Source organism: Strix uralensis, chromosome 6, assembly GCF_047716275.1.
Source record: "Strix uralensis isolate ZFMK-TIS-50842 chromosome 6, bStrUra1, whole genome shotgun sequence".
Lineage (NCBI taxonomy): Eukaryota > Metazoa > Chordata > Aves > Strigiformes > Strigidae > Strix > Strix uralensis.
Window position 1 is genome coordinate 11,398,783 of NC_133977.1, and position 25,391 is coordinate 11,424,173.

General features: G+C 43.7%; 1 protein-coding gene across 1 annotated transcript; it reads right to left on the bottom strand.

Moving 5' to 3' along the window:
- Positions 1-8,428: 8,428 nt before the first annotated feature.
- CAVIN2 (caveolae associated protein 2) lies at positions 8,429-18,989 on the bottom strand. The gene is made up of 2 exons (XM_074872740.1): positions 18,537-18,989; positions 8,429-11,029 (listed from the first exon to the last, which is right to left on the bottom strand). The coding sequence occupies exons 1-2, from the start codon at positions 18,927-18,929 to the stop codon at positions 10,235-10,237; spliced, it is 1,188 nt and encodes a 395-aa protein (XP_074728841.1). The 5' UTR covers positions 18,930-18,989; the 3' UTR covers positions 8,429-10,234.
- Between the last annotated feature and the right edge of the window lie 6,402 nt (positions 18,990-25,391).

Consider the following 25,391-nt stretch of genomic DNA (forward strand, 5'->3'; position numbering starts at 1 on the left):
GAAACCCTATTTCCTGACAAATAATTTTTTCAGCTAATGCTTTTTTGCCGTATTTGGCCAGCTGCATTGCTGAGTGAAAATAATATTTGGAGAAGGATGGCAGAACTCACTAAATAATGTATAATCGTAAAGAATAAATTGTCTCCATCACAGTGGGGATATGGAAGTAGGCTAAAGCCTTGCCCTTACCTATGCAAAGTCATTATTCTGTGTAAGCTTCTTGAATTCCGTGGATCTCAGGAATGTCAGAAAAGTATCTTGCCACTTCTTCCACCCCAAGTCCCTGCAGTCATCTGGGTGGCAAAGCCATGGCAGGAGAACTGCTGCTGACGGGCAAATCTGACTGTGAGCTTTGCCCAGGGCCCCAGTGGATGAGCCCCTGTAGAATGGCGGGGCAGGCACATGCCTTGCTGCTGAGTCCACAGGCATTATTTCATGTTACTTTCCTCAGAGGATTTAGACTGGAAGAAAACCACTTCAGAGTTTGGCTGATCTGTTCTTTACTCCCATATTGGAGCCTTGTACAAAGAAAATGAGAGCAGACACAGAGCACTGCATTGTAGTGTAATGATTAAGATTTATAGAGCCAAAATACTATTTCAGATTGCTCCAGTAGGATGGCATCAAAGAGGAATTTTTGCCATGCTTTCTGCTATAACAAGAAATTCAGATGAATTCTGAGTAGACAATTTTTTCTCCAATTTCAGTATTTACCACAGGTGAAACATTTACTGGATGTATTTTATTTTTTTTTTAAATTATAGTGTGAAGATTTATTTTGTTCTATTACTTGGGGTAGATTAGGCATTAACGGAGCAACAGTGGAATAATACCCCCTGCAACTGCATTGTTCATGCAGGCAAAACTCTCTGGCTGTGTTGCCTAACAGTATTGTACAGGCAGAGATGATCTCACCCTGTCTGCGTTTTGAGCTGACCAGGCATCATATGGATGTAGTTAGTGCAGTGCCCTGTTTGAGTTAATAAGAGACGTGGCGTATTAGCTTGGGGCAACGTCTGACATTTAACATGTCTTCCAGTTGGCTTGAAGCATGGGCAGAGGGAGCTTGCGTCTGTCTCAGTGTGAACATTGCCTCTGCCTGAAAAATATTGCGCAAAACTGTGAAAGACTTGCAAAGTGATTTTGTGAAATCCTTATAAAGTGAAACACTCTCTGTAATGTGAAATTACTCCTATTAGAGCTGCAGCTTGAGTAACTCTTATATATGATCAAGAACCACCAATTCAAGTTCTCTTGTCCTTGATTTTCTCTAAACACATTTGGATTTTGTTAGTCTCCCACTGCTGGCATAGATTTAGATTGCTGTCATATCATGCAAAAGGGGACTGCCTGAATTTCTGTAGTTTTTCGGGATGGATACTGAATACTGTGATAGCATAGGCACTATAAGAAATGTCAGGAGGAAAACTTTTGCGGAACTTTGTCTTTATTAGTTTATAGAATGAATTACAGGTGTGCAGATGTTTTCAGAATTAATGAGACTTGGATGCCAAATATTTTTTGTAGGGTTTAGCACAGTAATCCTTGTACTAAATAGTAAGGATGGATATACAGGTGTGCATATAGAGATATATTTGTCACGTGTACATGTAGGTGTATGTATATGTATGTACACATGTATGAGATACATATATGTCACTGTAGAGTTGTATGACAAAGAAACAACTCCTGAGTTTCCACTGTCATTTTTATCTCTCAATGCATTTCCCCCTTCCTCTCTTCTGTAGAAGGAGACTTTCTTTTCAGGCACTGAAATTTGACAGCAACGAACAAGTTAGCAAGGAGACATTTCCCTTTTGAAGAGTCCTAATGCAGGTTTTCCTTCCATCAGCTCCAAAGTTCTTCGTCATTTTGTCCCTATGTTTCCCTCTTACGCGTAGAAAATGATCCAGGTATGGCAGGTAGGAAAAACCCTGTATCCATTAACCTGCATCCTGTGAGCCATTAACAAGAATTCATAGTAAAGCCTTTCATTTTATGAGAGAGTTATATAGCAAACTGGAGAGCTTCTGGAAAAGTACACAAAAACGTCAGGAAACAACCTAGGAAATGTTAAGAGTGGAGCAGGAGAAAGCTGCTCCTGATCTGAGGGGTGCATGGTGAGAGGGGACCCGGGCAGGTCCGTGCAGGCATTGGAGCAGAACCTGGCCTCTGCTGTGTGAAGTGGCAGAAAGGCACCCCTAAAAAAAGAAACTGAGGAAAGCCAGAAAGAACAAGCTGTTTCTCAGCAGATATGTGAGAATGGAGCAACTCCCACGGGAGGCCAAGCATGAAGGAGAAACGGCCCAGCCAGCATGGCTGCCTTGTATCTTAATATAGCAGACTTCTTGGCAAAGCAAGGGGGTGAGGCCTGGTGGAGGAGGAGAGCTGGGTTTGCGTTCCCAAAAACCTGTTTGCAATAGCAAAGAAATCCTGCTGGCTCTGTTCCAGCAAACCATGAGGATTCAGTGATCTGGCAGTGAAATCCAGCTATTGAAGGTGCATTCCTCAGTGCTTCCTAGCAGATCCTGCCTGCCCCTTGTCCACACGAGGTCTGTATTCAGTAGGGGATTAGCTAAATGTCTGGACAAGAGACCCCATCCTGCTGTTAGCAGCATCTATCCTCTTCCCCTCAAGCCTTTTTGGAAGCAAGTAGGCATGGAAAATGTGTGGTGTTGCGTCAGCTTGCACTGCAGACCTGGGAAGGGGATGTTCCCAGCATGTGCTTCTGCAGGCTCAGGCTGAGCTATTTTGATGTGTGTGAATAAGATTTTGCTTTTTGCCTAGCCTAACTAACTTTACTCCCTCAAAACAAACAAAAAAATCCAAGCAAAACAAAAAGCATTGACAACATCGCACAGTAAAAATTTTTTCTAGACCTAAGACCTGGGCACTGCCTCTGCAATACAGATTGGCAGGTAGAGACATGATAAAATAAATACGGTGCTCTTTCCTCACTGTTGTTGTCTTTTACATGGCAGCTACCCACAGTCTTTTCTGATTCCCTACTCTCATTTCCATACTTTTGAACCCTAGACCTTAATGACTCTTATTTCCCTGTTTTGGTGGTGCCTCTTGGTTCTGTCCCATCTTTTGCTTTAAGGGCTTTATCTCTGTTCTGGGCGCTCTGCCGGTGTTTCTTTCTCAGTAGACTTTTTGCTCCTTCCTCCAGTTCCCCACCCTTCCCACTGACTCCTTCCCTCACACATTCCCTCTCTCATGCACATCCCACTGTTTCATTTCTTATCCACAATTTCCTATGCGTTTTCTCCTCCCACACACTTCTCCCTGTCTTAATGCCTCCCTCCACTCCCAGCTGGATGTCAACTATCGTATCACTAAGAAGTAATGGGAACTGATTAAAAATACCCAATCTGATGGATTGGTTTTTAGGATTGCATTTATAGGATCCTATCAGTCTATCTCCTTTTTAGCAAAAGAATTTACAACTCCAAAATCCATGAAAACTTTTCCAGGTTCTCACCTTATTTGAAACTGAATGTCATATATATTACATATATATGTCATACATAGTGTTCCAGAGCTACTGCATAACACGATCTTGTTTTAATTGAGATCTCCACGCTGTTAAACCTAACCCAGAAATGCATACTTCCATGTACTGCAGGCTTGCCTTTCATTAGAAGAGGTGTGCGGTGGCATGCAGAGGACGCAGTCATTCATCTAAAGAGCTTACGCCTGGACATGCAGACAGAAACCCCCTTCTGACATTTACGTAGGGCCTATTTACACAGGTCTTACGTGTCTTGTCACCTGTTACTGTTTTCAGTCATAGCCTGCTCACTGACTTTCAATCTCCAACAATCATCACCAGTAAAATGGTAAACCTTGTAGGAAAATGAAGGTTATTTAGAAGTCACATAGCGCATATAGCTTTCACTGTGATAGTGTGGAAGTGTCAGTTGACTCTGCAAATGCAGACAACTTCTGTGTGTTCATAATTTGTTTACTGCTAGTCAGACATTCTCACGGTCCCTTTTTCCATGTCTCTCAGCACTGTGTTGAGTTGTAATGATTCAGGGACCAGGCGGCTGGTTAATGCAGCTCATGTTGTCACCCTCATGGGGCTCATTTGCCTACAGGCATGTCAGAAGGAACAAGTAATATAAGGGCATATATAACTGTAGTTGGCAGTGTACTGAAAAGATGCTGAAGCTCACTTTAAATGAATAGCGTAGGACATCAGGAGCTAAGTAGCTGAGAAATAAGATAAATTTGCTTGAATGGAGCGTTGCGTTTCTGTAGTTAGGCTGTGCCTGGTACTTGATCTAAATGAGGTATGTGTACATGGTGTGCAGTGTCGACATCCCCTGTGTGCTATTTGTTCCTAACACTGTCTCGCACATTTTCAGTATCCAGCAGAGTTCACATCACCCGCACTTCTACACAGCTTAAGCCTGATGGGAGGGAGTAAAGAAGACAGAGCCAGACTCTCCTCACTGGAGTTAATGGCATAGGGCGTTCCAATGACCTTCCGCTCCCTGTGTTCAGGAATTTGAAGGTTTGTTTTTTTTCCTCAAACCGTTAGGGAGGAGTACACAAGTCTGTAGAGTGATTGATACTACGTTAGTTGGCGTTCTGGTCTTTCGTTGTGTGTCTGCACAAGCCTGAGCCTGCGTGCACCGCTTCATACTGGCAAGGCAAGAGCGAACCATGTATCCTTTGTGTTGGTGCAGTCTGGGTTTGGTTTAGCTGTTGGGGATCACATTGCAGAGCAGTGAGAGGCACGAGCTTGTTCTGTCTCTCCGTTTTGCATATTAACTGTTGACTGAATGTGTGTGTCCTTGGGTTTGCTAATAGTTTTTCCTAATTCTTCTCCTGCAACATGCACTGTAGGTTTTCTAACTGCTCCACATCGGCATGCAGCAGACTGTGTTTTAAGGGAAACGTAGGAGACAGTCACACACACAAAAAGTCTTACAGTCTCTTGTGATGATCTGGTGTGATCATCTGTTGAGATATTCTAAGGAGCTCTATGGACAAGTTGTTCCAAGGCCAGGTTTTCACTGAAGGGCGTAAAGAGAATCATGATTATTACTGAATTTGGGCTGTATATTGCAGCTGTGTTCTGTGGGAGAGGAAATGTTGGAGAGTTTAAAGCTACTGACTGGCAGAGGAGCAATGCTAGCGTGCAACCTTGCTGCCACCCAATATAATACAGCTTCCAGTTTGGATCAATTCCAGCTGTCAGACCCCAATTTGCTAACCATGTTGGGAAGGACACAAGTTTTCTTTTAGAAGGTCAGTATCATTTAAGGTTATTGAAAGCAAGGAAACCTGTTCCACCTTTATAAAGAAAACATTGCTGTAGAGTTTTTAGGAGCCGCGCAGTTATAATAAATAATGAATGTATGGTACTTTGTGTAGTGTTTAGCTCTGCCTGAGAAAGAGAAAATAATGGAAGTCTCTTCTTTCTGCCTGTGTGTTCAAACGAAGGAAAATCAAAGCTGTTATACCAGAGCTATATATCAGCTAACATATTTTAGGAACTGTGGAATGATCATAATTACAAAAAAGTCCTCCAGAGAGAAATTATGACTCATAGTTTATGTTCTCTTTAGTGTTGCTATGGAAAAAGAGGTTAGTGCCAATGGTCATACAGCAATATTAATCTCTGATCTGAAAGAAAAATAAATAACAATCTCTAGCTTAACCCAAAGCAGATTTATTCTCCGTTACTGCGGCACACTCCATTAAAGGGGATAACCATGTAAGAAAAATTAAAGATGACATTGATTATCAGTTCTCAACATGCAGTTAGAGAGAGTTCCTTATTTGAATTAGTGTGCACTTCAGACTCCCGCAAATGACTTGGTGGAGTGAGAGGAAGGGAAAAAAGGCATTTTGATCAAAAGGAGGACAGGAAAGATCAGCCACCACCAACAGCTGCAAGTATGCTGATTAAAATTTCTTTATGCATGCAATTAGACTCAGCCTGGGGTTGATGCTGGTTCAAACGCAGATCCTGAAACAAAACCCTGGCAAAAGGCATTTTAAAGTGGTGGAAAGTGGCTATCAGCCTTTTTCCGTTTATTTGGGAAAGCGAGGGCCGTGAGTCAGAGTGGCAGATACTTACATGCTGAGTCAGCACCCTCCAGGCTGCTCTGGCAGTTGTTTCCTGCCAGTTGTTTAGTTGCCTAGGCAAAACCCTAACCAGGACTGGGGCCAAACAGCTGCGTGTTTGCTTTGCTCGAGTGCTGAATCTTTTTCTTTACATGCAGGAAAACTACCTGACACCTTCCTCTTGACACCCAGAGTGAGCGTGTGTGTTTTAGTGGATCACAGTTTTCTATCTGCATACTTGACTTTGTTTTCAGGAGTTGGAGGTACACTTGCTCAGTTGTATGCAGCTACCAACAGGAAAAGACCTTGCAGTCAGAACTTAGCTTGAAATTTTGCTCACAATGCACCCTGCAAAGCAGGCTAGAGCCTTCCTTTCTGCCACATGCAGTGCTGATGGCAGTAAAACTTTTTATTCTGTTGATGAGCTAAGCAGATTGGATTGGGGAGATACAGAGATCTCACATCCTGCATCTATGCACACAGCTCTTACTGATGGTCACAGGAATCGTACGTGTGGCCCAAAAACATTGTACGGCTCAGAGAGTCCCTTGAGCCAGATGAAGGCTTTTCACTGACATTCAGGGTTGTACTGGTCCCTTGGTGAACAGTTTGCCCTCTAACAAGTTGCCATTACTTCACTAAGTCTTCCGAGTTTACATCTTTAAGTGTGTGACTATCAGTCATGTAACTGGCATTACAACCTATAACAACAAATGGGTTTCACTGCATCAGTGTAAAGGGCATACAGGTATATTTTACCTTCTGATCCTTTTCTTCCCTTTCTTCTGTCTCTTTAATCATCAAACGTGCCTCAGTCAGGCCAGTATGAGGGCTTTCACTGCACTCTCTTCTTTGACAGTGAAATGCCCCAGAAAGCCTGTATCTGTGCCTTTTCACAGCAGAGCCGGCTCATGGATTAGCACATGGGGGTCAACAGGATGCTCTTTGCCCTTTCCCCTAATAGGGGACAGAAATGTCAGCTGGTTTTCTGCATTGAAAATGGAAGTATCAGCAGTCACTGAGTGCTGCTAGTTTAAATATTTATACCATAAGGACTTTATCACACCCTCTTTCTTTGTGCAAAGCTCCTGCCGATTTCAGTGGAGGTCAGACTCTGAATCCATGCAGCAGCTAACAGGTGAGGTCTTCCAAGGAATAATGGGACGAGTGGAGCTCAAAGTCAGGCACTGTACCTGTGTTATTGTGTCAAGGGTAAACAAGCAGTTTTTAAAGTAATTATGTAGACAAACCTGTCAGCACAAGCATGGAATACCCATGCATATGCTTGACATCTGCCAGCCTGACAAGATCCAGGCACATACTTCAGATACTTGAAAGAAGACAGTGCTGCTGGTGCTGCAGTCTGTCTCCTCCCCGAAACAGTAAGTTTTGCAGACTAATGTTTTTAGTCGGGACTCAAGAATGAAAGAAGAGGGGAAGAAACAGCTTGGGGGACATCTCGGGATCCTGAGCTTGCTTCTTCCTCTGGTTTATAAGATAGCACAAAAGCAGACATTCATGAGTTGACTAAGTATTTTTCTCTTGCAAAGCATGCTTTCTTATGTTTGTTAGAATTGCAGGCCCACTCACCCCTGTAAATGTGCGATCACAACAGAAAATGTTTAATTCTAGCCCTGCAACTGATGGCTGTATGTGTAGCGTATCCTGAAGTGGGTATTTGAATTAATTGTCACAGATGCTCAGTATCTGCATTTCCAATGGTTTTACTGGATGGCATTGTAATGCTCCTAAAATACTGTGCATGGGATTCGTTTCAGCATCTCTAAAACTGGATAAAGCATGGCCAGGGGTATTGTTTGAATTAAAGCTTAGCAGGACAAACAAACCAGGCATATCTGAAAGCAAAATGTAAACATGATGCTGGAGTTCCTGGTTAGCGCTTGGTGGCTGCGGGAAGTTGACAGCTGTTACATAAAGGTTAAACGTGCGTTCTTTGGTCTGTCAGTAAAATTAAGCCTGCTAAAGACTATGTGGCACTCTAAAAGACATGAGTTTATCTGTGTCCGTTAAACAGAATATACACTTCAATATAAATATGCTTTCAGGTCTATTTAAAGTATTAGAAGTATGCTGCAGTCCAATAAAAAAATGCAGAAGGAGCTCGCAGATTTTGGAAAGTGCCTGACTACATTCGGATGGGCTAGAGATCTGGCAAGTGTCTGGAAAGCAAAGCACTGGTGTTTGCATTGCTAAATAACAGCAGAGGATGAGAAAGAAAATGATATAGATACAACAGGGACATGAACTGAAGTAATAAATGCTTGACCTTTAAATTTCATCTTTGCCAACTTCTCAGACTGCTTCTCCCAAAGACTGACATGGCTGAGTTTTCTGTCATGCTTTTATTTGTCATATTTGTAGTTAGTTACAATTAAAAATTATTGAAATCCATTGTAGTTAATACAAAATAAAAATATAGCTGCACAAGTTATGCCATGACTTTTTTTACGAACAGTATCTCCTATATGATACCATACACTTAAGAGCTTAACTCCTAATAGTACTCACCTACACTAAGCTCTTATGGACTAACTTCCAGTGTGATTTACTGGTTACAGATATTACCCCTGTGGAGTAATACCTGTTAATCATTTCATAATGGTATTTTTGCTGCAGTTTTTATTTCCCCTGTAATTTGTGATTCTAAATACAAGTTAAAGGAAGCAACCTTTTAGTGCAATGTTAAGTATCAGTAGAACTTTATATATATATATAAAAAAAATAAAAATAACCCACTGCATAAACAAACAAGGATGTAAGGTAACTGTTGTGGGTATTGTGCTTCCCTTTCCTCCCTTCCCCTACCTGTAAGTGACAGGAATGAACATTCATAGTGAACAAACTACCCTGTAACTTCTCATTTTCCATTAATTTTGAAAAATTACAGACCTGTAATTTTGAGAGCATGTAGGTGGCTTTGATGAAAGTTATTAGCAGAGAATCAAATCCTGTGGCTTTGCAGACTCATCCTCATGTAAACTCATCCCTGCCATGAAGTTCAATCCATAACACATTGTTCCCTTTAGATATGCCTAAAAGAGTATTTCACCTTTTTGAAAAAATTGTCCTTACATCCCTGTAATTTTCTAACTCTTCTGTGTAAATATAGCTCTATATGAAATAATTTGTAAAAAGTTAAGTTATGCTATTTTCAAAATACTCTGAGATACAAAGTTGTGCAGGTGCAAATTTTGATAGTATACTGCTATAAAGACTAAGAATGAATTAATTAGTGTTATCTGAGTATATATTCTGTAAGCTGGGAGTATAGATTTAATATTGCGGGGTTTTAGTTTTGCTTTTGTAATATTTCATATTATTTCATACTTTCTTCAGACTCTCTCCATGCTTCTGTCAAATTCCTTCTACTTTTTTTTCTTTTCAATTTCTGATCCCTTAAAGGTACAGTAACCAATCACACATTCATGCTTGTCACTAATGTACTTCCATAACTCCAGTATATTGAAAAACATCTTTTAATTTTCACCTAAACACAGTCATTTCTTCTAAGTGAATAGCGAGAAGCTACTGGCAAAAATCTTTCCCTCACTGAAAGGGATGGAACCACTTTTCAGCTTCGCCCTCTTAAGTACTCTGCTCTTTTAGCATCGTGGAGCAAAGCCCCAAACAAACTATACATGTATGCACAGTTACTGAGGCTGTTAGTATTCACAGAGCATAGCAAGGAAACCGAAATCAAATGTTCTCATCCGTATTTCTACATTGACATACAAAACTACTCACAGTGTTGTGAAATACTGAGAGGGAAGAAAACAGAACGGAAATGTTTGGGTTTTGACTACTCTCCACGCGTTCCTCTGACCTAACTATAAGAAAGACAGCTGACCAGCTTGCTTCTACTAGACATACTCTTTTCCTGCTTGTCTCTTACACCAGCGGACAGCATCTTTAAATTAATAAACACTGGTGACTCAGCCTAAAATGGAGCATGTTGCAGCCTGTGTCACTGACCTTGTTCACTCTGCATTCCAACACGATGCAATAAATTACCACTGCAGAGAAAAGGATGGAAGAAACCGAATCGCTACTACCACCTGTGTAGCAGAAACCAGTTACTCGCTTAAGTAAAACCGTGCATATCTGGAAGGTGAAGGAAGACTTGGGTTGATTATGCTGTTTGGTCTATCTGCAGGACTGCTGCTTGGGTCGTTTCTTCATCAGATTGTTCCATTTCCCCGCTGACTGGGTTGTTTCTTTCATCATACAGTTTCTGGCTAGAAACTTCTAGAGGCATCCTATACTCTTCGTCATCTTCAACAATGGACAGCTCGATGTTGTTGTTCATCATGGCGCTCCCTTCCATTCTGGTTTCCTTCTCTAGAGAATCGGCTACTGCTTTGCCCTCTTCGGTCAGCGAGGTGGTAGGTGTCATATCTGAGTGCATGTCGGCAAATGATGTTTCATCCTCATTCTCAGCTTGGTCGTTGCTTGTAGTTTCTGTTGGTCTGTCCTCAGCTTCAGCAGGGCTTTCTCCTTCACGGACTTTCTTCACGTTGAATGTGAGGGGAGATACTTTGAAAGCCGAACTCTTTGAAGAAGAGGATTTCTGATGATGTACAGTAAGCGATTTCTTGATCTTTTCTCTCCGTTCAGGTGAGACAATCTTTGTGCTGATCTTGTTCATCTTCTTCTCAATGTTTTGGCGGGAAAATGCTTTCTTGAGGCTGTCTACCTTCTTGAGGCTTGATCTTTTAATTTTCTCAGCTCTTGATTCTTCTGTTTTTTCCTCTGCACTATCATCCATATCATCTTCCTCGTGAAACATTTCATCATCTGAACACAACTCCACTGTGTGCAGAGTTTCTTCCAGTGTTTTGTTCTCATCCACAGGCTCCTCTTTTCCTTCTGTAATGCTGGGAATAGGCTCTTTTGCAAAAACACTGGCAGGGATCTCATTTTCCTCCTGAAAGAATTGACAATATTTGAGTTTCATAGTTCACAGGACACGAATTTAATAAACAAAGCACAACCCTGAACAATTACTTTTTTTTTTCCCCCCACGATGAGATGAAGAATGCTGAACATTTCTTGTTGTTTCAGTATATTTAACCAGTAACAAGCCACTCAAAGCCCACTGAACCATTATCTGGTAAAGTTTAAGACTAATGAGCTGTCAGCTGTAAGATTTCTCTTTCAAAGTGACTTGGAATATATACAGAATGGAAATCCCATTCTTTGTAATTTAAATTAGATATTCTTTAATAAGAGTTTAGCTGTGAAGTTGTACACCTATCCCTGGGGAGAAGGGATGGCATGGTGGCTAAGGAGGTTGTACTACAGACCCCTGCGTAGACCTATAGAAGTTATGTAACCCCCCAGAGCTTTCAGTTTCTCTAGCCAAAGACTGGGACTATCTCTGCAGAGATGTTGGTTCCATCTGAGAGGTATCTTAGATGGCAAATGCAGTTAGCACTTTCAGTGTATTTCAGAAAAATGTATGTTGCTGTTAAAATGGATTGTTGATACTGAGAAACAACGCCGCCCATGATGTTCAGAGTGTGTGCTGTTTTACAGCTATTTACAGAAAAAATATAGTAAATCCAGGTGGTAAATTGGTAAATATGAACAGGACAACTCCTTGAAAAATAAAAGTTTATGGCATATAAAAATAAACAGACATTATACCACATAGAAAGCACCAGTAGTCACTTCTAGCTAAGAGGAAAATTACTGCTTTGTAGAAACAAAACCAAGAAGGGGCATGGAAAGAAAGAAGGTATCTGAAAACAAAACAGGCTGAACAAGGGTGGAAGCTGCAACTTGTAACGAAGGACCTCTGTGACTACCCAGTGCAGAAGCTCTGCAACCCCAAGCAGTTCAGAGGCAGCACAATGAACACTCTGTTCTGCGGTAGGTTTTGCAGGCATCTGCCCATGCAAAGAAAATGAGGCTCCTCACACACTCCCTTTTCCTTTCAGAATCGTTATGCCTTAGATCTGCATAGTCTCTATTCATTACCTTTTTTGTCATTTTCAGACAGACTGCATGCAATATCACTTAGTTGTATGGATTGGAAGGATTTTCTTTCCCTCCCCCCCCCTTCTATTTATCTTTAGATACGAAAAGCAGTAAGTGCTGAGTGAAATGGTTGTAATAGTCTCAGATCTGTCCCTAGTGGGCCTGAGTGTACAGTTAAGGGGAAAAAAGGCCACATATACTTCCAAGTTCATGCTCATTATTTCAGGACTGAGCATGTAGTTGTGATCACTGGAGAGAACAATGTCTTGGGTTAAATTTGCTGTCAAAGCTGTATAAGGATGTTGTGCATGGTTGTTTTTAAAAACAAAATGGCCCTGAATACCTTGCAGAGCTTCTGGAACTCCAGAACATGCATGTGGGCAGGCAGAATCATTTTAAACCATATATACACAGTATATAATAATATATACTGTGATTCAAGTGTGTTGGTGAATATCGCTCAAGAATATAAAAATGCAAAATATCAAAAAAATAGATAGCGGTTTGACAGTTTGTTCATGATTTACTTCTACCGTTTCTGCACAGCTTTCTGGACCAGCGGGTTCAGATACACTGGCACAGATAAAGCTTTTCAAGCCCTTTGCTTCCAGTGGAACATCTAATAAAGCCAGGGCTCTTCTCCCAACACTTACTATGTTGTTGCAACTATCGGCAACAGCGACCAAGATAACAGAACAAAGAAAACCTGTACCAGCTTTAAGTGAAAACAGCTGTTAACTGTAGTACAAATATTTGTATTTTCTCTCCACTGCAGTTAATGAAATGTGGATTACATGACTGGCTGCAGTGTTAAATTATTCCCCAGAGCATGAGAACTCAGTATAAGGCATAATTTACATGTCTTGTGCGTTCTTTCCAAACCTAGGTAATCTCATACACTTTTAAACATCTGAACGTTCAGGTGTAAGTGCCTGAATGGCATAGAAAACTCTGATGGGTTGTAACTTTTAAAGTCTTTAATCTAGGAAAGTGGTGTCATGTGAGATTGAGCACAGTGCAGTCTGAGGCAGAGATGGGCCTGTGCAGCTCTTCTCAATGTCAGTTTAGCTCTGTGTCTACAGTATTCACGTTAAACTGAAGTACTGCATGCAGTCTGTAGAAGAATATGGACACAGATTTTATTTCAATTTTTATCAAATTTGTCACTGAGTAGAAGGGAGACTGTCAAACTATCCATATTTATTAAGAAAAAAACCCCACAAAAATATATGACTTATTAATGAGCTAATGGTTTGATTAAAAGCAGATCCTAGGTGGTCTTTGGCTATCAGACGATACTGGCATTCAAGAAATCACCTGTCTAAGCTTCCTGCATGGCCCTGGAAAACATCAGCCTCTGGGCATCTATTACTCTGCTTGTAAAATGGGAATGACATGCTTTCCTATCTCACGTTTCTAAAGACCTTAGGATCACAGGAACTATTAAAATGCAAATGAAAATAAATTAAGTGAAATGCTTTGGAAATACAAAGGTGGTATAGCAGGAATGCTCTGTGGTGGACCAGATGTTTCTATTTCAAATACAGTTATTGATAACATGTGGGCTATTGGTAACTTTTTGGTCTAACAAGTTTACATGACAGCTATATTTTTGTTTTGATACTTTTTTCAAGCAGTCTGGTATTTCATTTAGGAAGACTAGAACAATACACTGAAAAATGCCAACTGTTACAAACTGCGGAACTATTTTCCATGCCAAAAAAAAGTAGAACTTTGATCTTTTCTTCTTGATCTAATCTAAAATTCTGAGAAAGCAATACATCTTTTTATTTTCCACATCCGAGTTCAAAAACAGCACCTGCATTTTCTCAGTTTGACTGTAGATAGCTAGCTCCTCTGAATTTCGTTTTTCCATGTAGGAGATGAATAGAATAGTGCAAATTTTCTGTGTAAAACAACTCCTGCTAATACTAGTAATACTTGCAAGGTTAAAAGCAGTGCCTTCCCTGTGGCTTTGATCAGCCATTCTCAGGAACTTTCTATAGGTCATAATGTCATCCCCATCTTTTACCAGAAAGGAAAGATCCGTAACAGTGTACTACAGAACTGGACAGCCTGAGTGAACAGGTCGTCAATTTAGTCAGGAGTGCTGAATCTTTGATGCAGCATAAATGAAATCAGCGTGCTTTGGTTTGGATTTTTGTTAGATTTGTCGTAAGAGGCCACAGCCTTCATGAAGGGGAGATGGCATTTCCCATCTTTACAGCAGTCCAGGCTCCTCTGTACTTCGTAGATGCTGTTATATGCCTAAATGATTACTAGTCTAAAACTTGTTTTGCCACACAAAATAGGTCAAAAGATGACAAATCCTTCTAAAAACAGCTACAGCTCCACCTACTTTCTTTCAGACAAACACATGCTCTTCAGACCTGGATGTCGCCATGGGGAGGATTGAGGGCAGGGAGCAGGCTGGGTCTGCGGGCAAGGAGGAGGAAATCGCCAGCTGACTATTTGCATGTCCTGTGCAGGCTGGGGCCTTGGCTGTCACGTCCTCCTGACCTCCCACAGCACAGCTGGATCAAGTCCTAAGAGCCATATGAGGTATTTTTGTCATTAAACAATACAAGAGTAGTCTCCCTGCAAGGCTCCAGTGGGAAATTTAGTAGATAATACCATTACCGCTTGTAATTCTTCTGTTTCCCTCACTTGTTCATTTTTGAGTTTGAAGTTGCTTTTTCAAAAGATTATTACAGCGACCCAAATAACAAGATACAACTAAATGGCTGATTTCCTGTGCCCTCCTCTTGCTTCATTTCAGGATGAAGCATTTACCAAGAGCAACATCTGAACAGGGCTTGAATATTAGTGTGCTTGACCCCAAGCTGCAATTTTGACTTATTTTATCTGTGCTATTCACTAGTAAACATGACATTTAATTGAAAAATTAAACATGAGCCTTTTTCATCTTGCATTTTGCTTTTGCAGCTAAAAAAGCAAACAAAAACCCCACCAAACCAAAACCAAAAAGCTGGTCATGTGGTGAGAACAAAATAGAGGGGAACAATGCCAAAGCTTAACAAGGATTTTTAAAACAGTCACTTCAGTGTTTTGCTGAATTGCTGTGTCACTTGTGGCATTTGTAATAACTTTCGCATCCTGAAATGCTTGGAATGGAGCTCCATTAAAATATGTCACCAATTAAAAAAATATATGCAAACTAGGAACAATGCAGACAGTCTAGGGAGAGAAAACTAAAAGCATTTTAATGGGAAATATGTAAATAGCTGAACTCTTCTAAACGCAGTTCATTCTCAGCATGTATGCTGAGGGTAAGCTGATGCTGGTGAGTGGCAGCACGGTTTCATAAAATGCAGAGCTGGAGCTCAGTCATGTGTTTTGGCTATGCTCAGTGCTCCCACCAAGTATCAGGGAGTTTGAGGTATATGGTGAATGCAGAACTGAATCACAAATACGTATTTTTATTTTCATACCGAGCTGTCTTCCTAAGCTGGAAAAGTGCGTCCTAACGAGAAACATGCTGTGTGAAATTTTGGATTGTTTTTTCAGCGGAAAAGAATCCTCGAACTGAAGAGAAGTCTCATCTATCCAGATTTCCCTTTTGTTTTTACAGAAATCTGGCGTCAATATGGCTTCGTTGCTGTGACCTCTCCTTCCTGCAATTGTTTTTCCATGGATTCCTGCTCAGGGCAGTACAGAAACCCAGCCAGAACTTCTGCTCTTTTCCCTCTGCAATATCCTAGCAAGGCGGTTGCCCCGCTACCAGGTCATCTCACCTCCACCTTGTAAGGAGACCCCGCAGGGAGATCACGAGGTGGGCATGCAGGTACGGCGCTTGCCCAGGTTGGCAGCAGGTGTGCGGGCATGGCCTCTGAGCACCTGCCATCGCCTGGGGCACGGCAGCTTCCCAGTGGAAAATCCCAGCTCCTCCCAGGCTGCAGAAAGCCCCAGGCGCTGCCCGCCCTGGCCACCCTCCCACACCCCAGGAAGTTCTGTTGGCCACCCTAGTTTTGCAGAGCGCCACACTGGCTTTTAGCAACAGGCCAGTGCCACGAGCAATTCCCTGTTGACAGCTGATTTTTTTTTTTTTACTGAATTTAACTGCAGTATTTCTTTTCTAAGGCTTGTGTTCCTGATCCACATCGGCTTGCGGTCGGTTAAGTTCATCTCCGCCCCACCATGGCAACATATTTTCCAGTGAGACATGGGAACATCATCAACTAAATCCTTGTAAAAGCAATGAAGAACAGCTCTCCTGTCCAAAGGTGCCACCCCAGTGATGAGCTGCGGAGAAGCAGTGGATTTTCTTTAGCTGCTGTTCTGGGACATGGACCTGGGTTGTTTGCTTTGGGTTTGTGCACTTCAGGACACAGTATTAAGGAAAAGGTTTGGAGGTTTAAATAGGCCTTAGCTTTGCAATGCTGTTTAGTGTTGCGAAACAACCCAAGCCAGCCCTCTCCTGTTGGGATGCTGCTCTACCCTTCAAACCCTTCTTGGCACGTTTTACCAGTACTTTTACCCAGTGCCCGTGAATCACTGCCACTAGGCAGCAGTAACGGGGATCCCCAGCTGAGGCAACCGTAACTGCCCACACACAGCTGTGTTTTCGTCTTTCCTCTACACACTGTCATCTTAAAATGCTAAAATTTGGGTTCTCTGGAGGAAGATGCTGTAGTTGCAATAGCAAGGCCTTAATTCTCACACTCACAAGTAACAGGAATGTCACAAAATTACCTTCCCATAGGCCAAGCTGGTGCACCCTCCCCAGGGGAAGTGTTCAAGGTCCACGCCTGAACCTGGAGGCGGGAGCCAGTTGTTAGCTAACATGGCCTGGGAGACAGCAATGTTTTGACTTACAGTAACAGATCTTAAATTACTCCGAGAAGTCCAGAAAACATGTGTCTCTTAATTTAACCAGTCCCTGGAATAATTTCCACATTCCTTCTAGGGTGGAAACTACCAAGCTCGGTACATACTGCAGCTCCTCCTTTTCTGGCGTGACAAGCCAGGACGGTAATTTGGGAGAACAATAAGCAGGGAGGTGGGGGGCTTCCTTTCTGGGGCGAGCACCTGTGCACTAACCAGGCCTGCCAACTTTTAAAATCAAGTTCTGCTCTGTTGTTTTGGATTTGTTTAAACAGGAAAACCCCAACAACCCACGGGGTAGAGTTAGCTACTGACAGATGTAACATGCAGCTGACAAGCTTAGCCTGAGGAGCTGGTGATGTTCCTGACCTGTGCCCGCTGCAGCCCCGTGCTCGCTCTCCTCCCTTTTCCTAGTGCGTGGTGAGTTGTCTTTTTTTTAAGGATGCGAGAGTCACGTCCTGTGTTTAGTCAAAGCTCATGCCGTGTTCTGTCCAGACCATTGCTTAAAAAGGGGAAAATATGCAAACTGCTGCTATCACTGGATGGACTCCCAGGAAGCTGACTTTTTCACTGAATTTTGAGCTCATCCCTCAATGGGCCAGGACAGCCTGAGGAGCTGAGCGTGGCAGGGAGCTGCAGTGCTGCCCCTCTCCTACTTCTGAGGGCAGATGCAAGGGTGGTTTTTAGGGCCACTACCAAGAGTTCGCAAAATGGGCCCTTTTCTCAAGTTTGCTAAGAGTTTGCTTAAAAAACAAAAAAGGGACCTTTCCTAAAGTTTGCTTTAAAAAAAACCCACAACAAAACAGTTCTTTTCCCCACATATGCTAAGAGTTAGTAAAAGGTGACTCTTTCCCCAAGTTTGCTGAGAATAAAAGGTGGCTCCCCAAGGTTGTTAAGAGTGAGCAAAACAAGGTCTGTTCCCTCAGATTTGCTAAGAGTTCATAAAAGACAGATCTTTCTCCAAGTTCGATAAGAGTAAAAGATGGCTCCTTCCCCACAGTTTGCTAAAAATTAGCCAAAAAAGGCCCTTCCCCCATGTTTGCTAAGAGTTAGGAAAAAAAATAAAAGGGCGTTTTCCCCAAATTTGGCAAGGGTTAGCAAAAACCAGCTCTTTCCCCAGGTTTACTAGGAGTTAGTAAAACAGCCTCTTTCCCCAAGTTTGCTAGGAGTAGGTATTTCACATAAAGTTTCTAAGAATAAAAGAGGGCTCTTTCCCCAAGTTTACCAAGAGTTACCAAAACCGACTGCTCTTTCCCCGGGTTTACTAGAGGTTAGCAAACTTGGGGAAAGAGCCTGTTTTGCTAAGTGTAAACATGGGTATTTCTCATAAGGTTGCTAAGAGTAAAAGAGGGCTCTTTCCTTAAGTTTGCCAAGGGCTAGCAAAAAAGCCTGCACTTTCCCCAACTCTGCCGAGATTGAAAGAAGGTCTTTCTCACAGCTTTGCTAAGTTAGCAAAAAGACGGCCTTCTTCTCCAAGTTTGCTGGGAGTTGGTAGCAAGTCCGTCCTTTCCCCAAGTTCGCTGGGTGTTAGCAGAAACAGGCTCTTCCCCCAGGTGCGGGAGGAAGGAAGGTTCGGGAGGACGCGGGGCGGCCGTGGGGCCTCTCACCTGGAAGATGAGCACCTTGAAGCGGTCCCGCCGGAGCAGCTGGGCGTGATGCTGCTCGAGGCGTCGCACCTGGTCGCACTGTCTCTCCAGCCGCTCCCGCACGGCGCGGGTGTGTGCGCACACCTTCCGCGACTTCTCCAGCAGCTTCTCCACCGCTTCCCCCGTCGCGCCGTGGCTGCGACACAACTTCCCCAGGTCTCCCTGAATACCCCGCACCGCCCCTTCCAAACCCCGCTGCCTTTGCTCCATCTGCCGCTGTTGCCCTTCCACCGCTTCCAACATCGACACCAGTTTCTCCAGCAAGGCCAGGACGGTCAGGGCGTTCACCTGCCCCCCGACCGCCTCCGACGGCGGTAGCGGCGGTACCGCGCTGCCACCCGCCGCCTCCCCCATCGCTGCGCCGGGATGGGACGGCGGATGCCGGCGCCGCTCTTAAGGGCTGCGCCTTCCCCCCCTCCCTCCCCCGGGGGAGGTTTCGGGCAGAGCCCGGCCCCGGCCCCGGCCCGCCCCGGGCGGCCGAGGCCGCCCGGGGCGGGCCGGGTCCGTGGGCCGGGCCCCCGGTGCGTCCCCCCCCCGCTCCCAATCCCCCCCACCCCTTTTTTCCAAAGCAAGGGGTGTATTCTCGCCCCACACTTGGTGAAACGCAGTAGTCGGCTCCTCGTAAGCATCAGTAGATGGCAGGAGATACCGCGAAATGCCGTCGGGGATGGGAGGACAACAGGCGGCTGCTGGAGAAGGGAAAGGGGGGGCAAGAGGGGGGTGGTGGTGATGGTCCGGGAGAGTTTGTGAGTGTGGACGACTGGGGTGAAAGCCTGTCGTTCGATCTGAGGGAGTTAAACTAAGAATAAGAGATTTCAAAGGAATTATTACTACAATCAATGTGACGATTATTATATATTAATATGTTATAACAATACATAATATCACGATATTCTTCTATAATATAAATGTAATGATAATTACGCATAATTGTCATATTAATTAACATAATATATTCACATATCGTGAATCAAATCTCAAACCAGACTGGGGTTTTTTTAATAACAATTTAAATCCTTCTCCTCCTCCTCCTTATTATTATTATAGTTTTAATAATAATTTAGAAGACGATCATTCCATTCCATTCCATTCCATTCCATTCCATTCCATTCCATTCCATTCTTCTTCTTTTCATTATTTAAAAAAACTCCAACCAGTCTGGTGTTGCATGCTTGGTGGAAGGAGTGCCAGGAGATTTGATGTGCCGCCCACGATGTGGAAACTAGCTGGGCACTCTGGTTGCCCTGGCTGGATTCTCCAGCGTTTCTTTGATTAAAAAATTGTGGGGTTAGAACAGCTGTTTTGGGGGAATAGAGATAAACTGGGTGTGGTGGCAGAGGGATGGTGTTTTCAAGCTTTTGCGAACCACCAAAAGGAGCTACTTGGCATGAAGAAATACCAAGCTGTTTATTTAGAATAATACATAACTGTTCCCAGGTCTGATCCAAAGCTGTTATCGTCAGGGAAAATATTACAAAGTTTCACAGACTTGGGTTGCTCATCCGTATACTGACGTTCTCAAGCACAGTCAATTTCTTTTTATCTTCTGTTCTTGACATTTGCCTGGCAACAGGACTTCTTGCTGCAACGCAGATGTTTCTAATGCTTGGGCATATAGAATTCTAATACTTGGGTAGGTGAAATATTATATTTTCTAATGCTTGGGTATACATAATTCCTCCACAATTTTCCCACATCCTGTAGATTAAAAACATCTATTTGGAGCCCTAGTGGCTGTGATCCTCACCTTTTTTATTGTACACAGAAAGCATTTTAATCATCTTACCATGAAAAGGAATAAAAATTAATGACTTAAGAGTAATGTAAATGAGTTAGCCATTTCAATCACTGCATGTTCAAGCCTCTGAATGTTCTGCAATATTACTGTTAGTATCTGGTTTTTTTGGTCCTTGCTTTTTTCAGGCTACAACTTCTATTCCTCAAGTTGTGGGAGCTTGAAGAATGCATTCGGTGAGTGAGTTCACTTACGAAAAAGAATCACTGAGTCTGCCAGAGTTGTCAACAAGGAAAGTATGCCGAGACTGTAAAATATGCAGGCTCAGAGGGGCGTGGACATATTTTAAAGGAGCAACCTAAACAAAACCCTTCTGTTTCCGCTGGCTCGCCCCGGCAGCACTACCTGCTACACCCTTCCTAAGACATCTGTGTTTCCAAAGGGCGGCTGGTGTCTGCCCCTCTCAGTACAGGATCCTGCCCAGCTTGCTTCCTTGCTCTCTCCCTTCTTTTTGGCGGGGGCCTTGGAGCCCAGGCGAGGAGGAGGCATTTTTGCAGAGAGCAGCAGCACACCTTGATCTGGCGAGGTCTAACACACTGTCGGTGGGTGACTGGGTGGGAGAAGGGCAGGAGTTTAAACCGGCCGCAGTTCCTAGCAGAGGCAGCGCACGCTGCTGCCGGTTCTGCCTGCAGCAGAGGCATGAGATGCTGGCCTCGGCCGTGGCGGCAGAGGAGGGATGGCGAGAGGCTGCTGCCTCCAGCAGTACCACTCGTGGCTTTTGCTCTCCTGGCAGCCTGCTCCCTTGCAAAGCCAGAGGAGCAGCAAGCCCAGCTCTCTTCCCTGCCTCCGTTTCAGCGCCAGTTCTTCTTCCTCTCCCTCCTTCCCCATGGAAGGAGCAACCCAGCTCTGTCCCTGCCCAGCTACGTATCTTTCCTGTGGCTAAATAATATTATTTTTTTCAAAATTATTTTTTTCTTTGGTTTTGATGAGCTGTGGCGAAGCCCTGGCCTGGCTGTAGTCCCGGCTGCTGGTCAAACTGGCTTTCCAACCCATCTCTGGTTTGCCCTTGGGAGCCTGTTTCTCCAAGCCTTTCCGCATCAAATCTTCTACTGTACGTGGCACATATGCACGATGGAGAGGATAGTCATGCTGTCTTTGTGATCTAAATAAACACTCTCCTGATTCGTGTTATGAGTCTTCTGCAAAGGTTCTGCAAGTTTTTGGGTGTTTAAAACTCCCAGCCCTGTGTGCATCCTAGGAAAAGCTGCAGCGCCCCATGGTAGCCAGCACAAAACCAGAAGTATGGTTTCCTGGTTAGCCCTCTGACTCTGCAAAGCAAAGCCAGGGATAGCAGCGTTGATGTAGCTGCAAGGCCCGTCAGCACCCACTGCCGGGGAGTCCTTGGGGACCCTGGGAGGTGCCACATTGCCTGGGTGCTCCCTGTGCTCCCTGCCCAGCCTTGCTGCTCAGGTCACCAGCCCTTGAGGCCATGCCATGGGGAAAGGAGGGTGATGAGACCAGGAATAAGTTGGCACCAAACTGGTACCTCTCCCAGCCTGCCTTTAAATTCCAGCTGCGGGTTTTGACACCAGCTGTCAGCTCTGATTACCTGTCACGTTTGTAACAATGCTGTCAGACTGGCTGAGCTGCCAGCACTTGGAGGAATTGGAGACTTCTTATGCAGGTTTGGGGGTTTTTTTTAGTTTTATTGATTAATTCGGCAGGGTAGTGGAGGAATTTTTTTGCCAAGTTGCAATGCAGCTTTTACTGGTGAGAAACTTTCTAGAGGAAAACATTTTACGTTTATTTAGAAAGAGGAAGCATTAAAGAGATTAAATTTATCAGGGTCATCCGATGTAAGTCAAGAGTTCTTTTCATGTAAAATCAATGTGCGTGAATTATACAGACAGAAATTGGAGGTTAACTTGCTCATTAGTCACGTGGTGCTGAGGATAATAAATGTTTGATGCTGGAGCATTACTGATAATTTATTAGTCATGGAGTAATAGGTAAAACAATACGGCAGGAAAGGAAGGAGAGGGGAATTAATAGGGGAAGGAAGAACGGCAGGGACCGCACGGGTCATCCTCAGCTTATTGAATTTCATGTCCAAGCTCCCACTGACTTTAAAGGTATGGCGTGAGGCCATCTGACTGTGCGAACGCGGGTAGGCGAGGAGCTGGTTAATGAGAGGAACTGTGGGAGGCGTGGGGAGAGAGCTCAGCAAGGGAGGGAGACTGCCTTGAGTGGGCTGATGTCTGCTCCAGGGGCGCACGGGAGAAAAGAGAATACACATGGGATGGAAAGAAGTGATGCTGCGTCTACTGGCACTGGGACCAGTGGTGTCTGCTCCCAGCAAGTGGCTGAAGACAAGAAACTTGGTTGCCTCTTGCTGGAGGGTTTCTCTGAGGGCTGGTTCTGGGTCACATTTCCCTCCCGTCGGTCTGCTCCTTCTGTCGCAGTGACATTTGTCGTACCATTAGAGCCTCTGCCTTTCAGCCAGGGTTGTTTGAAACTGGCCAAGAGCTTCTGGGGAAATGGAGGCCAGACTGGCTGGTTCATTAAACGTGCATGGTGATTGAATGAGTTTTGTGTTATTAGGCAGTGAGGCTAAAAATGCTGATGAGATTTGTCCCAGCCCAAGGTGTTTTCCCCCCTTTGACCACAGGCTGTTCCTTCCAGTGGCACATCACAGAGAAATTAGTCCATCAACCCTTAACATTGCCTTTTGATGTTTTTTTAAAATAAAATTGTACGTCTGTTATGAGCCAGTCTCACCGACAGCACCCAGTTTGTGTTGTGCTGTAAAAGCATTGGAGAAGAAACGTAATGGGTTAGAGAAACAGTGGCTGATTTTACTGCATTGTCTTTGACGCTGAGCAACCAGTTTGGACCAGTACAACTAATCCAACCCTGCTGATAGATGCCAGTAAATGCAAGTGGATTATGGACAGCCTCTCCTTTAGCAATAGTTACTGGTATTAACATTTTGAGAAGGTATCAGTATCTCAGATGCCATGCAGTGTTTTGCATATAGGAGCAAGCACTGGGCTGGGGAGGAGAAATCCCTCACTGCTTCGCAGCTCCCCAGGCGATGGAGACAACCCTGGAAGCTGGAAATGCCGCGTGGCGGCTATGCAGAATATTTAGCATGAGGTGACCTGTGTACATGGTGGATTGGGATCTGGGACTTCTGCTGGGAGAGGAGGAGGTTGGTGAAAAGGGAGCCGCAGCAGCATCCTCAGTGCACTGACAGCGCGAGCCTTTGAGAAGCGGTGAGAGGCTGTGGGTGAGGCACCGGCTGGGAGAGGCTCCAGGCAGAGCCCAGCCCCTCCTTGCTGCACTGTCCCTGGGGTGCGTGGGGAGCCGGGCACTGCACCCTCCCCGCAAGGGCTCCGCTTGTCCCGACAGCCATCCGGTCTGCTCACCGAAGGAGGGAACCCCCCAGGACCTGGCTCCCAGCTGGCAATTCCATGCAAACAAGAGTAACTGTCCTTGGAGAGCCAATATGTGAGAGTGGGAAATTTGGAGAGTCACTGCTGAGAGGGATTTTAATATTTGGGGAAAGAGAGAGATGAGGCTGTCTGATGGGAAATGTATCATCATAGAACATGAAACTGCAATTTTGCTCTCTTGTGCAAATGGTATCCAGCAGAACTTAATATGCAACGAAGAAATCCACTTCCACTTTATCGGCCAGACTAAATCATGTTATGCACAGGAGACTTCCTTTTGCTGTGTGCCAAATAGTAATAATTCTGTGCAGACTTGTAGACAAGGAAAAAAATAAGCCACATAAAAATACCATATGTACCAGGCGTTTTCTGTGTATTTCCTCAGACATTTGAGGAGCATAATAATAAACTATTTTTTTTTCTTTGAAAAGCAAATTAAGTTTTGTGAAAGGGGAAAGAATACTTTCCTTAGCTTCAGATAAAGGAGAATATTTCAGCTGCTCAGTTGGACTTTTTAGCAGCTCAGACAAAAGTGAGGTCAGGACACCAGCAGACACAAATTGAACAGCATATGGCCAGTCAGACCAGACTTGCCAATTTATTGTATTCATCTAGCGAATATGTGGGGCACAGAGCAGGATAAGCAAGTCCGTTAATATCAGAATAAAAAAAGATATGGAGGTGATATTAAAAGGACATGAAAAATGGCAGAATCTGCAGGAGGGGCCATGATTACCTACAGAGAACTAGCTCTGCTTTTGGAGCAGAGAACCAGCAGTCCTCAAAATCTTGAAACCTGCTCCTGTGGCCAAGCCTTTGTGGTGGGTGTAAGGGTCTACAAGGTCGCAGGGACTAGGGAACTGGACCTAGAGGGAGGGTTTTTTGTTGTTGTTTTTGGAGAAAGCCCTTTCCAACTAGAAGATGGGCTTTTAGGAAGTGTGATTAAAATGCTCACTGACGTTTTAAAAGTCCTCCAAAGGTGTCAGGTTCTTTGGAAGAAAGCGCTGGGTTTTTTCCCTATTTCAGATCAGAAACTATGTATGGAAACAGAGCTACTTTTCCCTTTCATTTTTCAATATTTCTTGAAAAAGGGGAGGTTTCAGTGAAAGGCAGAGATAACCTGTCTGCTTTCTCTTTCCTCCTCTACTAAAAGAGAGTAAAAATTAGAAAGCTTTTAATAATTTGAAGCTGAATACACATGGATGCTTTTTCTTCTAGGATACTTTATATTACAATACGTTCTCAATGATTTATTGTTGAAATTTCTCAAGGAACATTTAAGAGAGCAACCTTCTTGGAAAGGACACGGATGGTCTGCTCCTGTGAAGACTGGCAGAGTGTTCTCATGTTGCTCTATGGAGATTGCTCGAGGTTATGCTTCTTCTTAACGGAGGGGAGATTTTCTAGTGGCAAATCGGGGATTATGATCAGTATTGTGCTAAAAAGGAGTCTGCCTCTATCTGGCACATTCCTCTGGATTGTTATTGGTAAAAAGCTGAAAGAAGAGCTTTTCCTACTTTGTAATCAGGTTGTTTGGAAGAAGATGATAATGAAATCACATTTAATGGAAGCAAATAGAACATTAATTATGTGAAAAGCAGGTGAATAGAGGAGATCTGTTTTCTG

What these genes read in the sequence shown, in the direction of transcription:
- CAVIN2 (XM_074872740.1), bottom strand. Translation starts at nt 18,929, where the DNA reads ATGGGGGAGGCGGCGGGTGGCAGCGCGGTACCGCCGCTACCGCCGTCG. An exon ending in TCAAGGTGCTCATCTTCCAG is followed by an intron (nt 11,030 to 18,536) that starts GTGAGAGGCCCC and finishes CAATTCTTTCAG; the next exon opens with GAGGAAAATGAGATCCCTGC.